The sequence below is a fragment of the Leptodactylus fuscus genome, chromosome 3 (assembly GCF_031893055.1).
Source record: "Leptodactylus fuscus isolate aLepFus1 chromosome 3, aLepFus1.hap2, whole genome shotgun sequence".
NCBI lineage: Eukaryota > Metazoa > Chordata > Amphibia > Anura > Leptodactylidae > Leptodactylus > Leptodactylus fuscus.
The window spans coordinates 64245016-64272397 of record NC_134267.1 but is presented as its reverse complement, the minus strand read 5'-3'; the positions used below and the strand labels follow the sequence as shown (position 1 = coordinate 64272397).

General features: G+C 40.9%; 1 protein-coding gene across 1 annotated transcript in view; it reads left to right on the top strand.

Annotated features, from left to right (window-relative positions):
• The window catches only part of FBLN7 (fibulin 7), an 88509-nt gene that overhangs the window by 47827 nt on the left and 13300 nt on the right, over positions 1-27382 (top strand). Inside the window, exons 2-5 of the mRNA XM_075267714.1 lie at positions 10579-10738; positions 12071-12241; positions 24580-24705; positions 24967-25104. Coding sequence (XP_075123815.1) covers positions 10579-10738; positions 12071-12241; positions 24580-24705; positions 24967-25104 — 595 coding nt within the window. The remainder of the gene's footprint in view (positions 1-10578; positions 10739-12070; positions 12242-24579; positions 24706-24966; positions 25105-27382) is intronic.

Sequence of the window (27382 nt, the reverse complement as noted above, 5' to 3'; positions counted from 1 at the left end):
ATGTGCACCTAGTATCCATGGGTTCTACTGAGTAGCTGAAAAGTCTTGTCGCCCTTCGTGCTCCAACTCTTAATTTGCTATTTCACATATTGGGATTACACCTTCAAGGATAATGTCATTCCTCAACCAGTGCAATCCCACATTATTAGCACATCAGGTTGGACTAGCGGTGTCTTAATCACATACAGCTTACAGCGCTACACATTCCTATTTACAGCCTTGGTCCGTGTGCACACGCTGTCCGTGATTTCTTCTAATTCATTCAGACTTCAGCCCCCACTGGTGCTCCAACTACTGGTCTGCTGAATGATAGACGGGGATAATTTTCATGATTATACAGTCCTATGAAAAAGTTTGGGCACCCCTATTAATCTTAATCATTTTTAGTTCTAAATATTTTGGTGTTTATAACAGCCATTTCAGTTTGATATATCTAATAACTGATGGACACAGTAATATTTCAGGATTGAAATGAGGTTTATTGTACTAACAGAAAATGTGCAATATGCATTAAACCAAAATTTGACCGGTGCAAAAGTATGGGCACCTCAACAGAAAAGTGACATTAATATTTAGTAGATCCTCCTTTTGCAAAGATAACAGCCTCTAGTCGCTTCCTGTAGCTTTTAATCAGTTCCTGGATCCTGGATAAAGGTATTTTGGACAAACAATTCAAGTTCAGTTAAGTTAGATGGTCGCCGAGCATGGACAGCCCGCTTCAAATCATCCCATAGATGTTCAATGATATTCAGGTCTGGGGACTGGGATGGCCATTCCAGAACATTGTAATTGTTCCTCTGCATGAATGCCTGAGGATTTGGAGTGGTGTTTTGGATCATTGTCTTGCTGAAATATCCATCCCCGGCGTAACTTCAACTTCGTCACTGATTCTTGAACATTATTCTCAAGAATCTGCTGATACTGAGTGGAATCCATGCGACTCTCAACTTTAACAAGATTCCCGATGCCGGCATTGGCCACACAGCCCCAAAGCATGATGGAACCTCCACCAAATTTTACAGTGGGTAGCATGTGTTTTTCTTGGAATGCTGTTTCTTTTTGGACGCCATGCATAACGCCTTTTTTTATATGAAGCTGCCTTGTCCAAATGTGCTTTTTCATACCTCAGGCAACTCTATTTGTGGCGTACGTGCAGAAACGGCTTCTTTCTCATCACTCTCCCATACAGCTTCTATTTGTGCAAAGTGCGCTGTATAGTTGACCGATGCACAGTGACACCATCTGCAGCAAGATGATGCTGCAGCTCTTTGGAGGTGGTCTGTGGATTGTCCTTGACTGTTCTCACCATTCTTCTTCTCTGCCTTTCTGATATTTTTCTTGGCCTGCCACTTCTGGGCTTAACAAGAACTGTCCCTGTGGTCTTCCATTTCCTTACTATGTTCCTCACAGTGGAAACTGACAGGTTAAATCTCTGAGACAACTTTTTGTATCCTTCCCCTGAACAACTATGTTGAACAATCTTTGTTTTCAGATCATTTGAGAGTTGTTTTGAGTAGCCCATGATGCCACTCTTCAGAGGAGATTCAAATAGGAGATCAACTTGCAATTGGCCACCTTAAATACCTTTTCTTATGATTGGATACATCTGGCTATGAAGTTCAAAGCTCACTGAGGTTACAAAACCAATTTTGTGCTTCAGTAAGTCAGTAAAAAGTAGTTAGGGGAATTCAAATCAATAAAATGATAAGGGTGCCCATACTTTTGCACCGGTCAAATTTTGGTTTCATGCATACTGCACATTTTCTGTTAGTACAATAAACCTCATTTCAATCCTGAAATATTACTGTGTCCATCAGTTATTAGATATATCAAACTGAAATGGCTGTTGCAAACACCAAAATATTTAGAACAAAAAATGATTAAGATTAATAGGGGTGCCCAAACTTTTTCATAGGACTGTAGCTTCACACTAGCTGAACAGAACCCGGTAGGAGTGTTGACTCATAACACCCACCAACAAGATTTTAGCTACACCGCTACGCTCTTTCTACAGAAGAGTATTCCTGAGTTTGCCCTCCAAATGCCTACCTATGCGTTTCTACCATGAGGTATCATCAGGGGATAATTCAAAGGCAAGTGTGTGATCTTTTCGGGGGAGTCCAGGCTGCCACTGTCCAACAGCTGAGCACTGGCATTTCCTCCTTGGCCCTATAGTACTTCAAAGTTCATCAAAACTAGAGATACTAGCAAGTTTTACTATATATATATATATATATAGTGAGAAGGTGACAGGCAGAGTGCTGGAGTCCAGAAATATCAGCCCCAGGTTTCAGACATATATGTGGTCCAAGGTGGATCTTGAGTAGGCTTCAGCCCAGGTGTAGATCCTTTCCTCATTACTGGGCCAGAAAAGGCTACAGCTCTTACATTCTAGTGCAGTTCCATGGAGTGAAAGGAGGTGTATGGTTCTGTGATGTAACCTTGAGTCTGGTGAGACTATATTGCTCCTCTTTTGTTCGTGTGACTGGAATTAAGCCACGTATAGTTAGGTTATCCGTTATGTTTAGTTAGTTGCTCAGACGAGCAGGCATTTATTTTGTGTTTGCCTGAAGCTAAGGCTGTATTTTGTTTTGCTCCTTTTGTGCCTGAAGTCAAGGTTTATTTATTTTCCTGTTTTTTATCTAAATAAACCAGTTTGCTGCATATTTTGCATCTCTGTCTTGACTGGGTCCACACAGGGTTTCTACCGAGATAACTTCCTCACTATATATATATATATATATATATATATGTACAGTGCTGCGGAATATGTTGGCGCTATATAAACTACATAAACCACACTGTTTTAGAGTTTGTATACCTAATAGAATCTCTTTATGATCTATGGCTTTGTGACCACACACACTTCAATACTGAATCTCTTACATAATACTACTTTTGAAACATGTGTGACCAACATTAGAATTTACAAGAGAAAGATAAAGAAATGCACATGGCAGGGGAGTTACAGCGATAAGCCATTAAAGAGATGGACTATTCAATACTGAGCTGACGCATGATCCGAGACTGTTTTCTTTTTCACCACCCTTGTGATCCTCCATATGGCAATGACCACCCAGAAATGGATCACACACAGCATATGAAATAAAAAATGTAACCATCTGTGAAATTAAGCACATGTAACATGGTCAAATGCAATCTTTATGGGGCCAATGTATGCCACCTGCTTGGCCAAGCACACTCAATTACACACCCCAGTCCTGCTCCTGGGCCAGACACCGCTGAAGAGGGTCCTGAAGTACTACCTAGATGGTGATGGTCGTAGTTTCAGTTTCAGTTGGAGAGGGGACCTCTCTTCTCTTAGGGGGTGTTCACACTTGCTCCCCTGTGTGCTCTGTGTCATTCCGCTGGGTTTCCATCCTAAGTCCCAGCAAAACTGCATAGGGAGCGGCTTCCCGGGGGTCAGTTTGAAAAATCATTTGAATGGTTTTTAAAAGCAAACTGCCAGTATCCGTATGCAGCCTCTCCGGGGGAAAACTGTTTTTTTTGGCCAGACACAAAGTCCTTCATATCTGACTTTGTGTCCGGCCAAAAAAAAAAAAGGTTTTCCCAAGGAGAAGCTGCATACGGACCCTGGCAGCTTGCTTTTAAAACCTATTCAAAGCCGTCCCCTGTGCGTTCGCCAGGGCTTAGGCAGAAATCCGGAGAATGACACAGAGCACACAGGGGCGCAAGTATGAACATCCCCTTAGCCAGTATGATGGTGTTTGGAAGGGCCCTGATGTTACAGCAATCTTCCGTGAGTGGTCAGAGGGTTTTATGAACATTGATGGGCTGGCAGCATGATAGATGCATAGGGATCATGCAGGGAAAACTGCATGCTTTAACCCTTTCCAGATATCCGCTGTAATAGTATGGCAGATGCCGAGTCTTTAAAGAGTTCTGCTGCAGTGCAGCTGGCATAGCAGAGTTAATTGCAGAGCAAAGGACTTTGCAGTCCAGGGCCCCCTTAAAGTTAAAAATGGCCTCTAGGGCTTGTCCCGTCCTTTAATGAAGCAGGCCAGCTCCTGCGCAGCAAAATCATGGGAGCTGGCTTGTTCTTCTGACAGCCGGGAGCCCTCTAAAGGCTCCCAGGCTTGTCATAGCACTATTGCCTCAATAGCAACATTCTGAATTTCCCATAGACTGCAATACATTTATATTGCAGTCTTTGGTACTTGCAATCAAATGACTGTAGGTTCAAGCCCCTTCTTTCCCTGGAATACATGTAAAAGTTTAAAATTACAGTGAAACACATACAAATTAGGTATCCCTCTAAACCAAAAATACCCGTTCTACAAACTTATACAAATATTTTTTCCATACGGTAAACGCCGTTACCGGAAAAAAAAAATCAAAAGTGCTAAACCGCCGTTTTTTTCACTGTTTTGCCTCTGCTAAAAATTTTAATAAAAAGTCATCAATGACCCCGCAAAAAGTGACACCCTATGCATCCCTGTACATGGAAATATAAAAAAATTATTGGTGTTAGAATATGGCACATATAAAAACAAAAATTTTGTTGCAAAGGTTTCAATTTTTGTTAAGGGGTTAATATGTAAATAAAACTACATAGATTTGGTATCCCTGGAATTGTACTGAAACATAGAATACAGATGACATGTCATTTTGGCTGCACAGTGAACGCCGTAAAAACAAAGCCCATAAAAAAGTCGCACAAATGCAGTTTTTCTTCAGATCCATCCCATTCTGAATTTTTTCCCACTGAATTTTTTCCCAGTTTCCCAGTACATTGTACCAGATAATAAATGGCAGTAACATGAAGAAAAATTTGTTCGGCAAACAGTAAGCCCTCATATGGCTCTGAAAGTTAAAAAAGTTATGGGGTTTGGAAGGTGGGGAGTCAAAAACGAAAATCGAAAATCAAAAAATGTCACCAGTGGAAAGGCGTGACAAAAACATGCGTGGGTTTCATGAACTGCATGCATTTTTAAAAAAATGCAATTTGTTTTCTGATAAAAATAGCCGTTATTTTGAACAAAACCACACAGTGTGAACACAGACTTATTGGAAAGCAAGACATTACAGATGTTCTCAGTTCATATATATATATATATATATATATATATATATATATATATATATATATACACTCACCGGCCACTTTATTAGGTACACCATGCTAGTAACGGGTTGGACCCCCTTTTGCCTTCAGAACTGCCTCAATTCTTCGTGGCATAGATTCAACAAGGTGCTGGAAGCATTCCTCAGAGATTTTGGTCCATATTGACATGATGGCATCACACAGTTGCCGCAGATTTGTCGGCTGCACATCCATGATGCGAATCTCCCGTTCCACCACATCCCAAAGATGCTCTATTGGATTGAGATCTGGTGACTGTGGAGGCCATTGGAGTACAGTGAACTCATTGTCATGTTCAAGAAACCAGTCTGAGATGATTCCAGCTTTATGACATGGCGCATTATCCTGCTGAAAGTAGCCATCAGATGTTGGGTACATTGTGGTCATAAAGGGATGGACATGGTCAGCAACAATACTCAGGTAGGCTTTGGCGTTGCAACGATGCTCAATTGGTACCAAGGGGCCCAAAGAGTGCCAAGAAAATATTCCCCACACCATGACACCACCACCACCAGCCTGAACCGTTGATACAAGGCAGGATGGATCCATGCTTTCATGTTGTTGACGCCAAATTCTGACCCTACCATCCGAATGTCGCAGCAGAAATCGAGACTCATCAGACCAGGCAACGTTTTTCCAATCTTCAATTGTCCAATTTCGATGAGCTTGTGCAAATTGTAGCCTCAGTTTCCTGTTCTTAGCTGAAAGGAGTGGCACCCGGTGTGGTCTTCTGCTGCTGTAGCCCATCTGCCTCAAAGTTCGACGTACTGTGCGTTCAGAGATGCTCTTCTGGCTACCTTGGTTGTAACGGGTGGCTATTTGAGTCACTGTTGCCTTTCCATCAGCTCGAACCAGTCTGGCCATTCTCCTCTGACCTCTGGCATCAACAACGCATTTCCGCCCACAGAACTGCCGCTCACTGGATGTTTTTTCTTTTTCGGACCATACTCTGTAAACCCTAGACATGGTTGTGCGTGAAAATCCCAGTAGATCAGCAGTTTCTGAAATACTCAGACCAGCCCTTCTGGCACCAACAACCATGCCACGTTCAAAGGCACTCAAATCACCTTTCTTCCCCATACTGATGCTCGGTTTGAACTGCAGGAGATTGTCTTGACCATGTCTACATGCCTAAATGCACTGAGTTGCCGCCATGTGATTGGCTGATTAGAAATTAAGCATTAACGAGCAGTTGGACAGGTGTACCTAATAAAGTGGCCGATGAGTGTATATATATATATACTAGAGATGAGGGCGTAGTACTCGATCGAGTACCACTCCCTATTCGAATGTAAAAGTTCAATGCAGAACCAGCATTGATTGGCCGAATGCTATACAGTCGGCCAATCAATGCTGGTTCTTCTCCTACCTTTAGAAGTCTTCTCCGTGCAGCTTCCCCGCGGCGTCTTCCAGCTCTTCATTCACTCTGCCAGGCATCGGGCCTGGGCAGAGCAGACTGCGCATATCCGCTTGTAGTGCGGCATGCGCAGTCGGCTCTGCCCAGGCGCAATGCCTGGCAGAGTGAATGAAGAGCCGGAAGACGCCGTGGGGACGCTGCAAGGAGAAGACTTCTCGGAGGATCAAGCCCGACCCTCACTCGTGGACTTGGTAAGTATAATTTGATCGAATGTTGCCTACCCCTGAAACGAGCATTTTCCCCCCATAGACTATAATAGGGTTCGATATTCGATTTGAGTAGTCGAATATTGAGGGGCTACTCGAAACGAATATTGAACCTCGAACATTTTACTGTTCGCTCATCTCTAATATATACGGGTACACATGTACTGAATTTGTTCTTATATACACATACATTTGCATATATATATTTATAGTTAAATACATAGATGTATGCATATATATGTAACTTTATCATGTGTGTGTATATAAAACATATATACACATAAGTAAGTAAGTAAGTAAGTACACAGGGCATGAATAAAAAAACCTTTTAGGGGCTGCAGTAAACTGAGAGGTGTTGCCTGGAAAGGCTCTGACACTCCCACAACCGGGAACTAGAAACCCGGAAGCGTTGCATGAGCCTGAATGAAGAACTGTAAAAATGGTCCATAGACACATAAAGATACTCAGTTATGTTTCTTCATTCATGTGACAAGCATTTCCTGCCTTTAGCCACATTTTCCTTGTCCCGGAAAACCCCTTTAAGTAATGATTATAACAAAGTGTAAACCATATTAAGATGATTGTTTTTAAAGAGATTTGTTTAACGCTCTAGAAAAAAAACTGCAGTCCAATAAACTTCTCTTCTTGGCTACATCTCAATGGACCGCATCAACTTTTACTATAACTCATCCAGCAAATGATTAAAACATCTTTTTTGGCTGTGTATATCTGGTTTGGGAAAACAGGAAAAAATGGATCTTAATGAGTTTATAATATAACATCTTCTAGATGATTCATGTTCTAAACAATGAAATGAGATCATCAGACCTAAAAAGAGCTATTATGTAATCGACAAATGGTGAATTATTTCTATTCAAGATTTGTTTCTAAGTGTGGTAGAAGCAATTGATGTCATTGTAAATTTATTGATAAGATTGGTTATGATGGATGGAAAGGTGGTGCATTAATAATGTATATTCATGTATGTTCACATCTTTTTGTTTTCAGTGTCCACAATATTGCAAGCATTTTATCTGGGAAATTCTTGTGAGCACAAGAGTTTTATATTGGGACTACACAGTAAGCTGGAAAATGCAAACACTGAAAAAAGTTTAGCAGAGATTTATTGTGAATTTCAGTCCTTGCCTCCTTTTACAGAGGCCGCCACCTGATTCCCTATCAGAGATTATCACAGCGCTCCAACAACGACAGCAAATAGAACTTCAAATGCAATGCCTGACACGGGATCCCTATAATAATAGCAGGCACAGAACCCCCATAGTATTGACAGCAAGAAAATACAAATGCCATAGCATCCCATAGCAATAACAAGCAATAACATTAATAATGACATAATACCTTGAGGGGCTGCTGTCTCTGGGTGGAAGGAATGTCATGTGTGGTCGGGTTAATGGCAGAAGGAAAGGAGCGGAAACTCTGACACTGTCGTGAGCTGCAGAAATGTGTCAGTCATGGAAATGGGATGTTAACTTTCCTGTTACCAACATTAACACATTGTGCACTTTTCATCTTGAAAATACATTGTTATTTTCAATATGGTGTTTAATCTTATTTCTCAATAAACTATACAAATACGCTCTATGGCCACTGTTGGACTGGATTGCTTACTGACTCCAGTAGAATTCATTTTGGATGCACAATATACAGCTAAATGCAAATATTTCCTGCCTCTCATTCACAAATTCCTAAAACTCCACAGATGCACATTTTTTTCAGTATTAGTCTGCTAACTAGCCCTTTCCTTGGAATATTTCTTTCCTATGGCCGCAACCCTTTACTGCAACCCAAGTAGCCTGCTGACTTGCCCTTGCCTTGGTTTAGGGACCCCTTAGCTCTGGACCATGCAGTGAGGTTGACCTGCCTCTGTGCCTAGATGTCATCTTAACCATCCAATGCATCTATATATAATAGATTAGGTAGATTCTTAAATATTCTGCACTGTTTATTATAGGGAGATGCTCTATGCTGCCTATCTGCATGTAGTGTTGTGTGTGTACTGCATCATGCACCACTCTTGTAGGGGTTGGGGGCTAGGAGCCTTCTAGCCCCATGGATCAAGGAACAGTGAAGGATTCACCTGCTTCCCTATGAGACAGTCTGCAAAAATTAGTTTTTTTTTTCACAAGTATTGCTGACCTTTCTTTAGGACAGGTCATGAAAATCTTATAACCGTTCATGGATTGTTAGGACAGGTTCATTAATATCAGGACCATTCATAGATCAGCTGTAGGAAGAGAAAGGAGCATTTGGGTGATTGCTGTGGCCTCTACATTGAATACCAGAAAGAGTACTGTACATTGCATATAAGACTGTGTCTGGGATTGTAGCTCAGAACCATTCACTTGAATAGGATTGAACTTCAGTTGCAATTTGTGACGCCATCAGCAATAGCGCGAATAGCAAGAAAACGGGTGACTGCAGGGGTTTTGGGTATTGCACCCCTACTAACCTGACTTTGCTGATCTTTTGATCACTGTTTTAGTTCTGAAAAACACTTTTAGACTGAGGCCCCACATAATGGAAATGGAGCTTTTTTGTTGTAGATTTTATGTGGATTTTTGAGCCAAAACCAAGAATGGCTATCAAAGGAATGGGAAATATGTAGGAAGTTCTACCTTCTGCTCAGTTCAGCCCTGCCTTTGGTTTAAAAAAAAACACAGCTAAAACTGCAACAAAAGGAATTGTTTGTCTACAACATGGGACCTCAGCAACTTTCTCCTTTATTTTTACAGTGTTCACCGTACAGCCAAAGTGACATGTCACTTGTATTCTATGAGTTGGTACGATTCTAGTAATACCAAATTTCTATAGTTTTTTTTATGTTTATGTCAAAAACTTTGCAAAAAATGTCTGTGTATGGGGATGAAATAGGCATATTTTTTGTGTTGGCAGATGTACGTTCCAATTATTTAGAGGAATGTCTGTTGCTTTGATCGCTTTGAACTAAAATTATTATGGGAGGATATTTTTTTCCCCGCTATGTCGTTCACCGTATTAGAAAACCTAATGTGTATGGGTTTCACTTCATTGTTTTTTTTGTTTTTTTTTTTACTTTTTTATGTGTTCTAGGGAAAGGGGTGATTTGAATTTTTTTTTCTAGTTAATTATGTTATATTATTTTACTTTTTCATTTCTTAACTGTACTTATTAGACCCCCTAGGAGTCTTGAAACCCAGGGGGTCTGATCACTAATGCATGCACTACAATGCTAAGGCTTATTAGTTAATTATCATATGCATGAATTTATTACTTATGGAGTTATTAATTTTATATATTTTTGTTTACATTGAATGTAAAAATCAAATATAGAAGAGGATATTCCCATTGTAATTACACCCAACAGGGTATTGTCTGGAGGTACAATTCCTTTAAGAAATAATGCGTACTGTAGGTATTCTGCAAGAAAGGTTTACTGTATCTATCAGTTATATGAACTTCTTTCGAATAATCTGGGAATTTATATAGTCTATAAATGACGAATCCTATTGGAATATTAACTGCCAGTGATATGTTTTTTTAATGCCAGCTCCAAATTGAATTGACATCTTTAGTACCATTAAGATACAATTAATCTATGGAGCTGTTACCTCCTGGGGTGTCACATGTTGGGTGGGCCGGAGCCGCATGTTGCTTACAAGCCACTGGTTGGGGAAGTGTTACTTAGCTTATAAAGTAATATTTCTCTGCAGTTCATCTGTTCTTTGCTTGACTTATTATTTATATATGAAAGTGATATAGCAATTTGTTTACTGTGAGTCTGTAGATTTTTGTTGAAGGTTTTTGTTCTTTTTCACACGATAAAGGTGTTTCTATGCTGTTTTTAACCCTAGAACTGTCCAAACAAACAGCAGATGCTGACTGTCATCAAACAGATGCAGCAATTCTTAAAGGGTCAAGAAACAAGATTTGCAGAAGGAATCCGTATTATGAAAAGCAGACTTAATAATTTGCAAAACACTGTCAACAAAGGTGGCCCGGACCCACAACCAGGTTAGTATAGAATATAAAACATATACTGGAGGAGATTTAGGAGGACTGGTGTATTGTACACTGGTCTGCATAATCCATGTCCCGTCATAAAGTAGCGACTTCTTTTGTCAGGCCATGCACCAGATGATGTATCCTAGGTATCAATTACGCCATCAATTATTCCCATAGTACACTATTGCCTTGTCCCCTGTTCAGAAAGTGGCAAAAATGGTGCATAAATGTCACTTTCAAAATTTTTGTTGCAAGTGAAGCCCAAAGTCTGTGACTTGTTCATGTCACAAAAGTGGCGTACCACGATAACAAATCTGCCCCAATGTGACTTGTATAGTTCTGTAACAATATGGAGTTTGGAGGTAGCGGTCATATCCAGGTCCCTGTGCCTAAGTAAGCCCAAGTGTCCCTCTGTGACGTAACAAAGCACCAGTATAATACGCTATATACTATATGCTAGATTTGTGGTCTTTTCAGAAATGTGCCTTTGGAACTTTAGGTAAGGACACTGGGTTTGTTAATATGGTTTTATTTACATAGAAACCATTAATACTTAATGACCACGGGATACTGGAGAACTGGTACTCTGGGTAACCTGTAAGTATGACTTTTCTCTCCGCATTTTTCAAGTGGAAAATGACAGACCCCATTATAGTCCATTATGTGGTCTGTGGGTTTCCATGAGTAATCGCTTTTTAAGCGGATTGGGTTTCCATTTTTCGGGTCCCCAAGCGGACCCGAAGAACAGAAACCCGAACCCAAGCGTGAAACTAGAGTTATCTGCTGAGAAGACAGTCTGAGCAAATTTCCAGCTTACTGTATTAATAGGTATCAAATACACACAAAGTGCTTTAGTAACATGAAATCTATCTTATAAGTTAGTTTTTAATACAGTGAATACTCTCTGTGACCAGAAATTATTTTGATATTTCTGCCCTTTACAAGTGGCTTCCCCATATGGAACCTGCACCATAAGGACGGAAGTGTAATTTACATATTCTTACTCTTTCCCAGAGATGTACCTGCATCTCAGTTGTCCCGTTGGTCTGCAACTTATTTTCTCTATTTAGGTGTTATGCCTTGTGTTTAACCAGTAGACCATGGCAATTTTCATATTACTGTATGAATAGGACTCAATTACAAAGAAAGTGTATATAAGCCATTAGTTGACATTATTAGATGACGCGTAACACCAAATGTTTAAAGACAAAGACATTATAGCCAACAAATGATGAAAATGTAAAAAATATACAGAACAAAATAGAAGCCTTCAGCAGTACTGTAAAAATACCAATGAAATTTACAACAGGAGATATCTGATTGTTTTGTATTTTTTTTCAGTCTCTTGTCCTTCACTGGAAGCTCCTGAGAACGGCAGAAAATTTGGTTCCAAATATCTTGTTGATCATGAAGTCCATTACACATGTGATCCTGGTTACCAGCTCATTGGTGCAAGCAGCAGACTGTGTCTGCCAAATGGAAGCTGGACGGAAAGCGCCCCACATTGCAAAGGTACTGAAATTAGGACTTTATTAATGCTTTACAATCAATTTACAATAGTATATTTTTTGTATTTGTGAGCACCCAGAATACTATACTTAGATTATTTTTTTTATGTAAAATGACTATTCTTAAATAAATCATACATTGATATGTGAAGTGGAAACATGTAAGTGATTTTCCAATGTAATTTTTGATGCAGCGTTAACTGTTAAAACAATGCATTTCGAGGTCAAACTACTCCCTTTATTAGTCATTATTTTAGCAGCAAAAATCAGTATTAAACTAATGACAGCACCTTGTAGGGCTGATTCTGTATGTTCCAAACATGTTTTTCTTATTCTGCGTTGCAGCTCCATTTTATTAAAAATCAGGATTCTATTCTTATGCAAATTTATTGAAAGTGGCTTCAGGGGCATTTCTTCTTCTGTTGGAACTTCACTCTCTGCTCTAAATAATCACCCCTAAATTCTGAACAGCTATACACCCCATTTCTTTAGGGATAACTTCCACTTTATCACACTTTGCCTGCACTTAGAAATGGCTATCAAGGGTGGAGAAGAAAGCACAGTAGGAAAAGTAACACCCTTAGGCTAAGGCCCAAGGGACAGAAAAATTGCGGCGTTTTACAGTAAGTGAAAAATGGAATCCTGTGCCCGTTTTGTGGTAAAAACTGCGGTGTTTTTACTGAAAAAAACGGTGCGGTTTTGGAAATCGCAGCATGTCAATTATATCTACAGAAATACTGGCAGTTTCCGCATAGATATGATCGTAACAGAAAGTCTGCAGAGGAAAGCTCAGTGAACTTTCTGTTTAAAGCATTGGAGAAAGAACTGCGATGCGTTCCCGCTGTGTTTTTTGCCGCAGAGCTTTATTGTTGCAGGACGTCCCGTGCTGCCTTAGCCTTAAAGCCCTTTTCAACTAATTTACATAAGAATATAATCCTGATTTTTATGAAAACGGAGCCACAATACAAAATAAGAAAAGAATCTTTAGATAGTTTAGAAACCTTATAAGCTACTCTCATTAGTTTGATACAGATTTTCCTGCTGACAGACTCTCTTTAAAGTTTCTACCCTTTACAAGTGACTGTCCAATATGGAACCTATACTGCAAGGAGGGAGCAGTAATCTACATATTCTTCCTCACCTTTTTCCTTCCCCCTAGATGTGCCTATGTTTGCACTTTATACTTAACAGTAGGAGCATGTGATCTTGTCACTTTGGTGTGTGTCTATACAAAAGCCTAAACTCTTTATCTGCCCTATTTAGGTCTTTCTTGCTTTTATCCAGTTATGCATTCATATTTGTAGCTAATTCTCTGTTGAGAGATGCATTGAACCAGTTAATAATCTTATGAGATCTCAGGTCTGAAGCAATAGAACTGTTAGGCTGGTCTTACACGACCGTAGTGGTTTTTGCGGTCTGCAATTTGCGAATCCGCAACACAAATTTCACTCTAAAAATTCATTCCGCAGACATCCGTTCCCAACCACAAAGTGCATCTGCAACGTTCCGTGTGTATCAGTATTATGCGGATCCGCAAAAAATAAAACACACCACAAAACACACATGTTGACATCCGCAATTGTGGATATAAACTGATGTACGTTCAGAGTATATCCGCATAACTGCACGCACCCATAGACTTGTATGGGAAAGTCCGTGCTGTAAAATCACGGCCATTACGGACATGCAGTATACTGTCCGGACCACGGTTATGGCACGCCACACCACGGACAAAATCTATGGTGGTATAAGAGGCCGCATAGAAAACAGTGGGTCCACAATTTAAAACCCACAATTGCGGACCATTTGCGGTCTTAAACTACGGTCGTGTAAGACCAGCCTTAATTCAGCTTGAACAATAATATAACCTGTGACTAAAGATTGGTGCAAGATAAATAATACACAGTTTTAGTTGCCCATAGCAACCATTCACAGCACAGCTTTCATTTTCCTTTAGCAATGTAAGAAATAAAAGCTGTGATGTGATTGGCTGCTTTGGGCAACTGAAACAGTTTTCCATGAATCTATCTATATATTTACATATGTGCAGTATTCATGCATATGAACTCCATGTATACAGGTTACCCAGAGTATTACGGCACGATACATGGAACTGTTACTGTGCACTTCTGCTACCTTCACTTCTATTCCCTAGTTTAGGAGTTTCTATTATTGACAATCCAGCTCTGGCCCTAAAACATTTTCATAAATAGAAACAGGCCCCAGAGCAGTCGATGACTACGGGACAACCGACCTCATAGTGACAGACACGAGAACGACACAACATGTAATAAGCAATAAATGATGGATTAAATTGGAACAAAATGTTGGATCACTATCACACAACCACTGGCTTGTTAACTCTGTCTAATATCCCTCCAGTTGTACAAATATGCGTATAGCAGAGGACTAAGAAATACGGCTAAATCTTCATAATTATATACAAGTGTTACACATCTCAGGAAACAGAGGACATAGATATTAAAGAACCATTTAATCTCTGCCAATGCATAGTAATACCTGCTCTGAAGTATCACATGTACTGGATTAGATTAAGATTCCATGCATTAAATTGGGGTTTAATAAAAAAATAAATATTTGGATAAACTATTGCTTTGAAAGGGACTGCCATTAATCCTGACATGGTTGTTTTAGTACATACTGACATATATCATGAAATGACTATAGTGTTTTTTTTTTTTTTACTTAAAACTTTGTTTTGTCTTATTATTTCTCCTGGAAAAGTATGGATAAATTGATAACTTAATATTACCATTCCCTTGTCAATATGGTAGCACAGTCTAGGGACGAACCCTTCTGACAAGTGGCATTATAACTAGAGATGAGCGAGTACTGTTCGGATCAGCCGATCCGAACAGCACGCTCCATAGAAATGAATGGATGCACCTGGTACTTCCGCTTTGACGGCAGCCGGACGCTTAACCCCCCGCGTGCCAACTACGTCCATTCATTTCTATGCGAGCGTGCTGTTCGGATCGGCTGATCCGAACAGTACTCGCTCATCTCTAATTATAACACTGATTTTAGCTTACATACCCATTTGGAATAATAGAGTAACAATGTGGGGTTTCATGTACAGGTGACCCAGAATTGTTGTTTTATGGTTTTATTATTTACTATAGTAGAAATGTCTAAAGAACCAACAGAACCTCTTTAAAACTCAATTTAGACGGCTCCCTGCTTCATTGGGACAGCAGGAAAGTCTTTCATATGCTGTCCTGCCATCCAAAGCTGCCCCAGTTGCATACGACTGGGGCAACTGAGCATCCTTGGATGGCAGGAAAGCATATGAAAGACCGGCCTGTTGTCCCAATGGGTCCTCTGCTACCATAGGGCCAGGTGGTAGTGCGCCATTGGCCGTATGGTTAAAGTGGCCCTGCCTCCAACATCTAGTTTACCTCTAATATCCCAATCTTGACTAGACACTACCAGTCTCAGATCACTTCATCATGAAGACCCATAACTAGTTAGTGTAACATGGATTTACATGAATACCAGTCTTAGACCTAATATACATGACCAATTGTGCTAATGCGCCACCAAAGGGGGTGTCTGATGGTTCATTCTGTTCTGTTGAATATAAATCAGGCCCTATCATGCTCCATGTCATCAGAATGGAATTCATTGGAAGCCCCCATAGAGGTAAAATGCGTTATGAAATGCACTAGGATGACACTCTTGAATCTGCTGCAAACCTATCTTCACATTAGACAACACACTCAGTCATGTGCATGGAGATTAAGATGTGTGAGATTATAAAGTGTTGGATACAATCATATTTTATACTTTACATGTGTTTTATGGTTGTCATAACAGATTTATTTGAGAAGAGTATCTTGAAATGCATTTTTTAATTAAAATTACTTTGTTTGGATCCTGAAAACATCTGACCTCGCTATAGCTGACATTTCAGTTTAAAGGGATTCTACCATTAAAAATCTTTTTTCTGTGGCTAACACGTCGGAATAGCCTTTAGAAAGGCTATTCGTCTCCTACCTTTAGATGGGATCTCCGCCGCGCCTCGGAACTATGGCCACGCATGCGCAGTTGGCTCTACCAGTGTAAGAGCCGACAGAGGTGACGCTGCTGAAGAAAGAAGGGGAGGATCCAGCAGAAGATAGAGGTGGCGCAGGATCCTGTTCTCGGGCAGCGGTGGGGACACCCTCATCGCATTTTCAGCGCTGGGGCCCGCCCCCATCGCTGCCAGAGAACTAATTTACAAAAACGGTAAAAAATGGTATTACTAAGGAACGGCGCGGCGGAGATCCCATCTAAAGGTAGGAGAGGAATAGCCTTTGTAAAGGCTATTCCGACGTGTTAGCCACAGAAAAAAGATTTTTAATGGTAGAATCCCTTTAAGATCAATACTCTATAGGTACATTGCTGTTCTTATAACTGCATGTCAGGTATGACATATCAACTTTTTAAAGAAATAATCCCTGAACTGATGGCTAAGACACTGACAGCCGGCTAGTACAGCACCCAAATTTACAATCTTGCAGAGTTTAAGGGTATGGAGCCTTGTCTATAATTTGCTAATACATACATATTCCTAGCTCTACTGTAGCTTAAGAAGCCGGCATTGTCTACAGATTTTCCACCTGTACATTTTTACTTGATGCTTTCATTTTGTAAGTGTTATCTAATTTCATCTCCGGCCCATGAAATTGATGCCTGCCCACCTGCAAGCAACCCCTTCTACAGAGAAACAAAGATCAGTGTATGTGGAAAGACGCATAGGTTAATGCTTCTGATTTTTTGTTGAGTAACTTCATGGTCTATTTGTCTGTAGATATTTAGACTATGCTACTGATGGCAGGGAGAATCAGTTTTTGGCAGAACCTCGGGAATGTCTTGCCATGTGGCATTTATTGACTCTTTCTGTATAGACATTCCTCGGCCATAAGTAACAATAATGGAATATAATATCCTGCTAAATGTCAAATATAGTATTTTGGGCATCAGAAAAATTAGAATAATATCCTAATAATGTATTTTACAGATGTTAATTTGATACTTGATAGATGCTTAAAGTGGAAACAAGTTGTTGCCAGGTGAACTGTATTTAACCCCCAGTATAAGACAGTAGATTTGTAAAGGAAAATGTTAGTACGAAAAGGCTTAAAAAGTAAGTTGCAGACAGTAAAAGTATGAAATTATAATAGTTGTCCACTGAGCAGAAATGCATGACAAAATGCACATATTATGCCCCGTAAGCATTATTGCTATAATGTAATTTGTTTTACACTTTGTATTGTACTTATTATTATAATTACTGTCATGTAGTGTGAGCAGCATGGTGGCTCAGTGGTTAGCGCTGGTTAATATTCTTGCTGAGCTGGGGACTTACTACTTTATTAGCCCCCTAGGGGGAGCTTGAACCTGTAATCATTTGATTTCAAGTCCCATACACTGCATTACAACTATATTGCAGTTTATGGGAGATTCTGTACATTACTATTGAGGCTGGTAATAGACCAGCCACAATAGTAATATTACTATGACAGGCCTGGGATTCTTCAGAAGGCTCCTGACTGTCCCAGAAACAGGTAGGCTCTTGCGATTTCACCGTGTAGAAGCCGGCCTGCAACAAGAAAGGTACAGGGCCGGTGGGGACCAGCCCCAGGGGGCTTCTTTTACACTTTAGGAGGCTCAAAAGTAGTAATGCCTGCGATTAGAGTGGACTCTGATTGCAGGCATTAGCTCTGGCTCTCTGCTGTACATTACCACTCTGCAGCAGCAGACCACGCATCCACTGTAATAGCACGGCGAATGCCAGGAGCTTCACTCTACTGGAACACCCTTTCAGCCCTGGGCCCACAGCATCACCCTACTCCTTCGGCAGCCCCACTGCAGGAACCCAGCAGCGGCAGGAGTGGGGTGATGCTGCGACCCCTAGTCCTCTGGCTCCCCTGGCCAAAACACCCCACATTTCGACTATAAGACACCCCCCCCCATTTCCCTCCCAAATTTAGGGCAAAATAGTGCATCTTATAGTCCAAAACATATGTTAACCGTATTGGGAGTAGATGCCTGTCTGTGTTTTCATACACACATGGGCATTGTGATTGTATTGGAAGAAGTAATTGGGGGTTCTTTTTTTTACTATATTTTTTATTATGTCACCAGTGGCATCAACAGTATGGAGATGTCTGACTAAGGAGTAGCATTGGCAGCATCAGTGGTAGTACAGTATGAAATTTAACACGAAGGACCAATCTGCAAGAGATGATACTGGGGTTTGTAGAGGTAGCATAGTAAATGGGTGGGGTAGACATGATAGACAGAGGGGCTGCAGCATGAGCATCATTGGGCCTATAATTGGGCCCACACTGTCAGCAGCCCCATTGCCATTCATTAGGATCCTCCAGAGGTGTGTATGAAATTCTTACAGATATGCTTCTCCGCTTTGTGCGTGTACCATATGGCGTGGCCATTTTGGGTATGAGACCATTCATCTAGAAGAAGTCTGTTTTGGTATTTTAGACCATATCAGCATTACTCAGGCACCTGATTTGTTATGTGAGGGCAATGCATAATGTCTCATTGGAATTCTATCTCTTGTCAAGAATTAGCAGAATGAGAGTCGTTTGCATGTTTTTTCGCAGAGATCACTGCCTGAAGTAGTTTTCCTTCCCTGTTCATTTTCTCGCAGATGCATTGGTATGCCTATGAAACATATCCCAGAATGTCAAGAATTCTACAGTGTTTAGTAACATGGCAGAATTTTCTTTCAGTTTGTACTATAATCTTTACAATCCTATAAAATGAAATTTAAGGGACGTATAGGGTCTTATAAATATAGTTATTATGGCTCAGTTATGTCAAGTTTGAATTCTTCTAAATTCTAAATCATTTTATTTGAGTCTGTGGGATCCATTGTACTCCATTACAGTACAGTATAAGGTTTCTAAATGGCTTTTTAATTTTATACTGTAGTTTCAAAGAAAATTTATAAGTTACAAGAACTTTATCTAATGTCTGGGCTTCAGTAGTGATTACAATCCCAGCAAGTCACTTGTTCCATTTTAAGCTAACCAGATCTTGCTTTCTCTGAAGCCAAAACCCTGTGTTGTAATGGAGATCTGGAACTTCAACTGTAACTGTAATTCCTATCTGTAATTTCTTTTCGGTTCTAAGAATAGTGGAATTACAATTTCAATTTGTATATTTCAGCAGTTTGGCATACCGTACGCTAGCAGGATTCTAACATCCAATCATATTCCTGAAAATATGACTTCTAAGCAAGTATTTATGGGGCCCCACAGCAATCCTTGGCATGGCATCGCTCTTCTGCATGACTACTTTGTGTAGCAAAATAGTTAAAACATAAAAAGCTTACAATTATTTTAGTCTCCCACTGATCTACTTTCAACTTACACTAAAGCTTCCATCATCCATGTAGGCCAATACCTGCATCTCTCCTTTTGTGAAGGTGGGCCCCATAGGAGCTCCTATTATTATTTATTTTTAGAGCACCATTAACAAAAAACAAACAAAACCCAAAACAAATACAATACTAACATAATGACTAAGTGGTACAGTGGGATATAAGGCATTGGGATAGAAGGCCCTGCCCACAAGGGCTTGCAATCTATAAGGGGGGGTTGAAGGAGGCTGTGAGATTAGAAGCTGCTAATATGGTCACATAGTGGCAGCAGGGTTATTGAAGGTTATTAAGCTTTCCTGAAGAGATGAGTCTTCAGGGTCCTCTTGAAGGTTGCATTTGAAGGTGGCAGTCATGTGTTGCTAGCAAGTTACAGTACAAGCAGTGGCGTAACTACCGCCATAGCAGCAGAGGCAGCTGCCACAGGGCCCAGGGCATTAGGGGCCCGGTGACAGCTGCTACCGCTGCTATCATTATACTCGGGAGTCTTTTCGGACCCCTGAGTATAATGATTGGTGGACCGGGAGAGGTAAGGGAACGTAAAAAATACTGTTACTTACCTCTCCAAGCTCCTGCCAGGCCTCCTTCCTGGTTGACTGACGTCTCTGACGTCACATGAACCCGGCCTGCGTCCCGGGTCATGTGACGTCCGACGTCATTGATGAGGGACGGCAGCGGAGAAGACAGCGTAGGAGCCAGGGACAGGTAAGAAACAGTAGTTTTTTTATGTTTTTATTCCCCGGGTCTCCAATTATTATACTCTGGGGCCCCGCCATTTAATAATAATAATAATAATAATATATTTTATTTATATAGCGCCAACATATTCCGCAGCACTGTACAATTTATAGGGTTCAGATACAGACATACATAATAAAGAACGTCATTTCACACAATGGGACTGAGGGCCCTGCTCAAAAGAGCTTACAATCTATGAGGTAGAGGGGGTGACACAAGAGGTAGCAGGGGCGGCATTGCTTATACAGTGTTCAGACAATTTTGTGCATTAGGAATTGTGATAGGCTTGTCTGAAAAGATGCGTCTTTAGTTTGCGTTTGAAACTGTAGAAGTTGGGAGTTAATCTTATTGTCCGGGGTAGAGCATTCCAGAGAAGTGGTGCAGCTCGGGAGAAGTCTTGTATACGAGCGTGGGAGGTTCTGATAATAGAGGATGTAAGTGTTAGATCATTGAGTGAGCGGAGAACACGGGTTGGGCGGTAGACAGAGATGAGGGAAGAAAAGTAGGGAGGTACGGCATTATGGAGAGCCTTGTGGATGAGAGTAATAACTTTATATTTTATTCTATAATGAATAGGCAGCCAATGTAGTGACCGGCACAGACCGGAGGCATCGCTGTAGCGTCTAGCCTGATAGATGAGCCTGGCCGCTGCATTCAGAATAGATTGTAGAGGGGAGAGTTTAGTGAGGGGAAGACCGATTAGTAAGGAGTTACAGTAGTCAAGGCGAGAATGAATCAGAGAGACAATAAGTGTCTTTAGTGTATCTCTGGTAAGGAAAGGGCGTATTCTGGAGATGTTTTTGAGGTGGAGGTGACATGAACGTGCGAGTGATTCAACATGAGGGGTGAAGGAAAGGTCTGCGTCAAATATGACCCCGAGGCAGCGGGCCTGCTGCCTAGGAGTTATAGTAAGGGCTGAGACTGCAATGGATATATCAGGGACAGATCTGTTAGATGGTGGAAACAGTAGTAGTTCAGTCTTAGAGAGATTTAGTTTCAGATAGAGCGAGGACATGATATTAGAGACAGCAGAGAGACAGTTGCTGGTGTTCTGTATGAGTGCAGGGGTGATGTCACGGGAAGATGTGTATAATTGGGTGTCATCAGCATAAAGATGGTACCTGAAGCCAAATCTGGCGATGGTTTGTCCAATGGGGGCTGTGTAGAGAGAAAAGAGCAGGGGGCCGAGGACCGAGCCCTGAGGAACCCCAACAGCAAGGGAAAGAGGGGAGGAAACAGAGCCCGCGAATGATACACTGAAAGTGCGGTCTGAGAGATAAGAGGAGAACCAGGAGAGCGCAGTGTCATTGAGGCCGACTGAGCGGAGCATAGTGAGGAGAAGTTGATGGTCAACAGTGTCAAAAGCTGCAGAGAGGTCCAGAAGAATAAGAAGAGAGAAGTCACCATTGGATTTAGCCTTTAGTAGATCATTAGAGACTTTTGTGAGAGCTGTTTCAGTAGAGTGCAGAGCGCAGAAACCAGATTGTAAGGGGTCAAGCAGTGAGTTAGCAGAGAGATAACGGATTAACCGAGAATAAACCAGGGGTTCCAAAAGTTTAGAGATGAAGGGGAGGTTAGAGACGGGTCGATAGTTCGCAGCACAGGATGGGTCCAGGGAGGGTTTTTTCAGTAGCGGGGTTATAACAGCATGCTTGAAGGAGGATGGGAAGATTCCAGAAGAGAGAGAGAGAGGTTAAATATTTTAGTAAGGTAAGTAGTGACAGCAGGGGACAGAGATTGGAGAAGGTGTGAGGGGAAGGGGTCACTACTGCAGGTTGTGGGGCGAGATGAAGAAAGTAGCTGGGAGACTTCCTCTTCTGTAACAGGTTCAAAAGATGAGAATGGACAGTCTGAAGTGCGGCTGGTGAGGGGATCAGTACTATCGTAGGTGTTACGCCACTATTTACGCCACTGAGTACAAGTATAGGGGATGCACAGGAGAAGTCTTAGAAGTGTTATAGAAGGTGCTTGTTGCTCATAGTTACAACTATAGTCTACAAAACTAGACAATGTCTACTGTCATTTCAGACTAAGCTAAATGCTAAAATGTATACTATCGGGCAGCCTTGCAGCACTGGAGTCCTGGGCTCGAATTCTGCCAGGGACAACATCTGCAAAGAGTTTGTATGTTCTCCCTGTGTTTGCAGGGGTTTGTTCCCACACTCCAAAGTCATACTGATGGGGAAAAAAAATATAAAAATTGTCATTGTAATTGTCAAGTGATTTTTATATTTACTGTACTTTGATTTCCTTAGCTACAGAACATAAATATAAACTCGCATAATGCAGAAAGTAAAGGAGACTATACATACACAATAAACAATAATCCAATATCTTTATTAAGTCAATCCATAATAAATAATTCAGAATATATGAAATTGCTAAATGCAATTAAAAACAATGAACATACATTAAAAACACAAAATAATATATGTTATGTAAATATCATAAATGATGTTTACGTTTTTTTTTTTTTTTTTTGGGGGGGGAGGGGTTACCTCCCATAAAAATGTTGATAAAAAGCAATAGACATTCCACAAATTGGAATAAATAAAAAGTACATCTGGTCCCACCAAAAAAACAGCTTATTAAAAAGTTCCAGGTGTCCGAATATGGCGACTCCAAGAATTGTTTTTGCAAAGTTTTGGATTTGGTATCACTGTAATCTTACTAACCCATAGAATATAGATGACATGTCATTTGGCCACGCAGTGAATGATGTAAACACAAAGCCCATAAGGAAGTTGTTCAAACACAGTTTTTCTCCAACTGGACTCCCTTCTGATTTTTTCTCCAACTTCTCACTACATTGTACATTGGATATTATGTGGTACCACTACAAAGTACAATTTGTCCCACATACATTAAGTCCTCATATGGCTCTGTGAATGGACAGATAAAAAGATTATGGCTAGAGATGAGCGAGTACTGTTCGGATCAGCCGATCCGAACAGCACGCTCCATAGAAATGAATGGATGCACCTGGTATTTCCGCTTTGACGGCGGCCGGCCGCTTAACCCCCCGCGTACCGGCTACGTCCATTCATTTCTATGCGAGCGTGCTGTTCGGATCGGCTAATCCGAACAGTACTCGCTCATCTCTAGTTATGGCTTTTGGAAGGCCAGGAGTCATTGAAAATTGAAAAATGGAAGCAAATCACGCCATCCACAGATAGCAACTACTACAGATCAGGTTCTATTCAAACCCATAGAAACTGAACTGCAGAGATCGCTGACTGCCACTACACAGTGGCCACTAGTCCTTATATCTTACTGATATCAGAGGATCGGTAGGGATGAGGGTGTTGTCAAGTTTACTACATCCTTATGCAGCCTTATTTAACTATAAAAAGCCAAACTCTGATGACTGAGCTATGTTTTATGTCTAGTGTAAGGTCTAAGATTACCAAATAGAGAAGCACATTGATTATTGTACTAGTTACAATACATCTCTGATAGATACTGAAATATCATGCATATACCACATATGCCCAGAATTCGGCCAAACTATTTATTAACGTCTACCATCTCCCAGGTGAATTAATTAAGAACAGTCTAAAGTTGTCTCTAGACAGTGGTAACTATGCCAAGTCTTAACTTGGCATAGACCTGGATGTTATTAGGTTGCCAATTGTATAAATTAGTATGATATTGGCTGCTTCTATGCATGCCTACTGTTACTTAACTTACTCGGTATTATTAGTATTTTATTAAGCTATACTGTTATTATTTCTATAATTTAATATTATTTAAAACATTCTCTACAATAAATTGGCTTTGCCAAACATACTTATTATTGTCTATATGTGTTCTGTATTCTTCTTTGTGATCTCCATGTATTAGTAGAAATTTGGACATAGCCTTATAATACTCCATGGACTTCATCTTATGTATAAGTTTAACATACGAGTTGGGAGAGCTGCAGAAGCGTACTTTAAATGGACATATAAAACTGAATGGCATCTGTTTCCCATAGGTGTTAAATATAAAAAAAATATACGCAAACGCAGAACAGCAGAATCTCCAATAGAGACTGTTTAATCTTCCATAAAGTGAATGAGGAGTCTATGGCTCCAAGAAACATATGCACCAGAAGCTTCCCTGGGACAGGGTTAACAATACATATATATAAAGCAGTTTTATCTTGCCCCGTCTGACATTTTTTACTAACATTGACATTGACTCCTATTTTCTAGACATCAGGCCTTGCAGTAGCCAGCCCTGCTTAAATGGAGGGACATGTCTGGATGGAACCACTCAATATAAATGTACCTGTCCTCCAGAATGGAGAGGAGCCAACTGCCAGATTAAAACACCAACAGGTAAAGAAAGACCACTTCTGGGTATACACAATACTATTATAAAAGTGAGTCTTGTAGCCGTGAAGCATTTTCCTGTATACATGGTATATTTACACTGTAGATGTCTATGTATCAGTGCTAACACTACTGGATGCTGGCAAAGCCCTTTTTATTTGGATGAGTTTCTACGAGACACAGTTTACGGATAATAATGAAGCTGTTGCAATGTTTTTCTAATCCCATACATTCCCTTTAAATGCGTTTTGCCATCTTTATTTATAGCACCATCGGATTGGCCTGTAGTAAATGACGCTGCATTAAGCCGTAAAGCCACCTGTACCAGAATAGACCACACGCAGCACTGTAGTTGTGATCCTGGTTTCCAGATGAGTGGCACTCCAGAAAACAGTTTATGTCAAGGTAAGTAAAACATTTTGGCATATCTTCACAATAAAGAGACAATGGTGTAAATTCAATGAGAGGCCATTGAATTCTTGCACAAAAAAACTGTCTAGCATTCATTGTTTCTCCTTTATCAAGTGTTTTAGACTTTATACACACTTTGAAGACTTGTACATAAAGGGGCGTGACTCAAGTCGCTCCAAAAATTAGCAAAAATTTTGTGCATTTTTTGGATACTAATTAAGCCAACTAATAGGAGGTGGAAATGTAACAGGTACTGACGGGCAGTTACCGGCACCCTGAATGTTTCCTGGAGGAGAAAAGACACACTTGACTCCTGACTTCTCACTGTGGTTTCCTCTGCACTACAGCAGATCTTCAAAAGGGTTAGCAAATACAGTGATAAAATAACTGTGCAAGCCTCCAGGCGTTGATGACTAACAGACTTCCACTGTCGCTGCAGAATCTGTATTCCTGACTAACAAATGCTTTCTTCTCCTGCAAGCTATCCACTGGGATACTCTTGCCTGCTTGGGCTTCTCAAGATGTTCTCCTCCTGTGAACTCTAGCAGCGAACTATTGTAAGGATTGGAGTCAGGGTCAGGCAGTGCAAAGTGACACAGCTGGGAAAGCAACACTGTGCAACTAATGACAAAAGGGGTCGTAGGCCCTGTGGCTATGACTATGCTGTAGTATCTAAGATGAGGCAGACCAATGCACTTCCTAATTGAAGTGCGCCTACCATGACTACCAAGCTTCTATCCCGGCAGCTAGGATAAGGGAAGAGGAGGCTCTGAAAGTCCTAGGGACTGGAGTCACGGGGGTCACACCTAAACAGAAAGCACAGTGTAAATGCAATGCAAAACAAAAGACTAAACAGCATGGAACCAGGGAGGACCACAAGTCCCAGCAAGACACAGAAGAGAAGGCGAGGTCAGACTAGTAAGAGGTCGAGGCAGGAGATAATAATAGAGGTACTGAATCAAAAGACAAGGGATAGTCAAAAATACAAGCCGGGATACAAACCAAGGAACAGACCGAATACAAACAGACAGGGAAACAGACTGAGCAGGGGAACCAGGAAACACAAAGTGAATGGCTGGCAAGGATCCATGCCTGGGTGGGGTTTAAATAGCAGCAGAGAACACACCTGATGGCTAATGGCATGGAGACTGAGAGCAAGGAAAAGATTAACCCTTAATGACCTAAGCACACCCAATAGAACTCCTAACACGTCTCCCAGGGAGACGCCGCGCAGCAAGGAGACCGCGGCGACTCCGTATCCTGACAGCTATCCTCCTGAAAGCTTCCTTTCTGAAGTACAGGAGCAGTCCCTTTAATATCAAGCCACAGGGAAGTGTCTTCTGCAATGCAACTCATGGGTACAACTTGAACCCATCACTAAGGAGTCAGCATCCAATGCAGTCTATAGAAATAACCAGAATTACTGACTGTATTATGACCAGTACCATCACACATTCAGTGCACACCAAATACAATATAATGCACATATAACGTATAACAATGCAATATACAACTTCAGTGTGCAAACTCACAGCAGTAAACTCCCTTAGTCCTGCACTTATGCTACCACTATGCATGCAGCTTACTCTTGGCTTATCTCCCTGCACTTGTCCCAAGCAAACTCTTACAGGAAAAATAGCCAACTGCTCAAGGTGTGTGTCTGCGACACCCAACATAGAGTTATGTAATATTGTGGCTGATTTATCATCCAGCATTGGACATGAAGGCAAGACTGACCATCTGGCAATTCTGGGAAATGCCAGATGGGCTGGTGTTTTCTGTGATTTACTATCCTACTTTTCCCTGACAGCCAGTGTTTCTCTCAGAGCAACACATAGACCCTGCATTACACAATATGGAATTTACTGACTGCAGTTGGCTGAGTAGTGCAGGGTCGCTTCAGGCTATATACAACATCTCATCATCCTGGGGTGAGGGACATGTATCCTGGGCTTCTGCAAGCTTCCATTAACTGTAGTCAGAATGGAGAACAAGGGGCAGTCTGCATCCATAGTAGCAGTTAGAGAGACCAAGAAACTTCATGCTGGGCTGACACTTCTGCCTGCTGGACTGCACTATATAATAATGCAAACCATATGAGTAGGAACAATATGAACAACTGTTCATCCCCATACAGTTCAATGATTCATTTAATGGCAGCAAATCAACTTGCTATATTTTTAGTTTCAAAAGTATTTATTGAAATATTGCAATAACAAAAAACATAAAAACAGAACAATCATAATATCAGTACAAAATGCAAGACAATAGT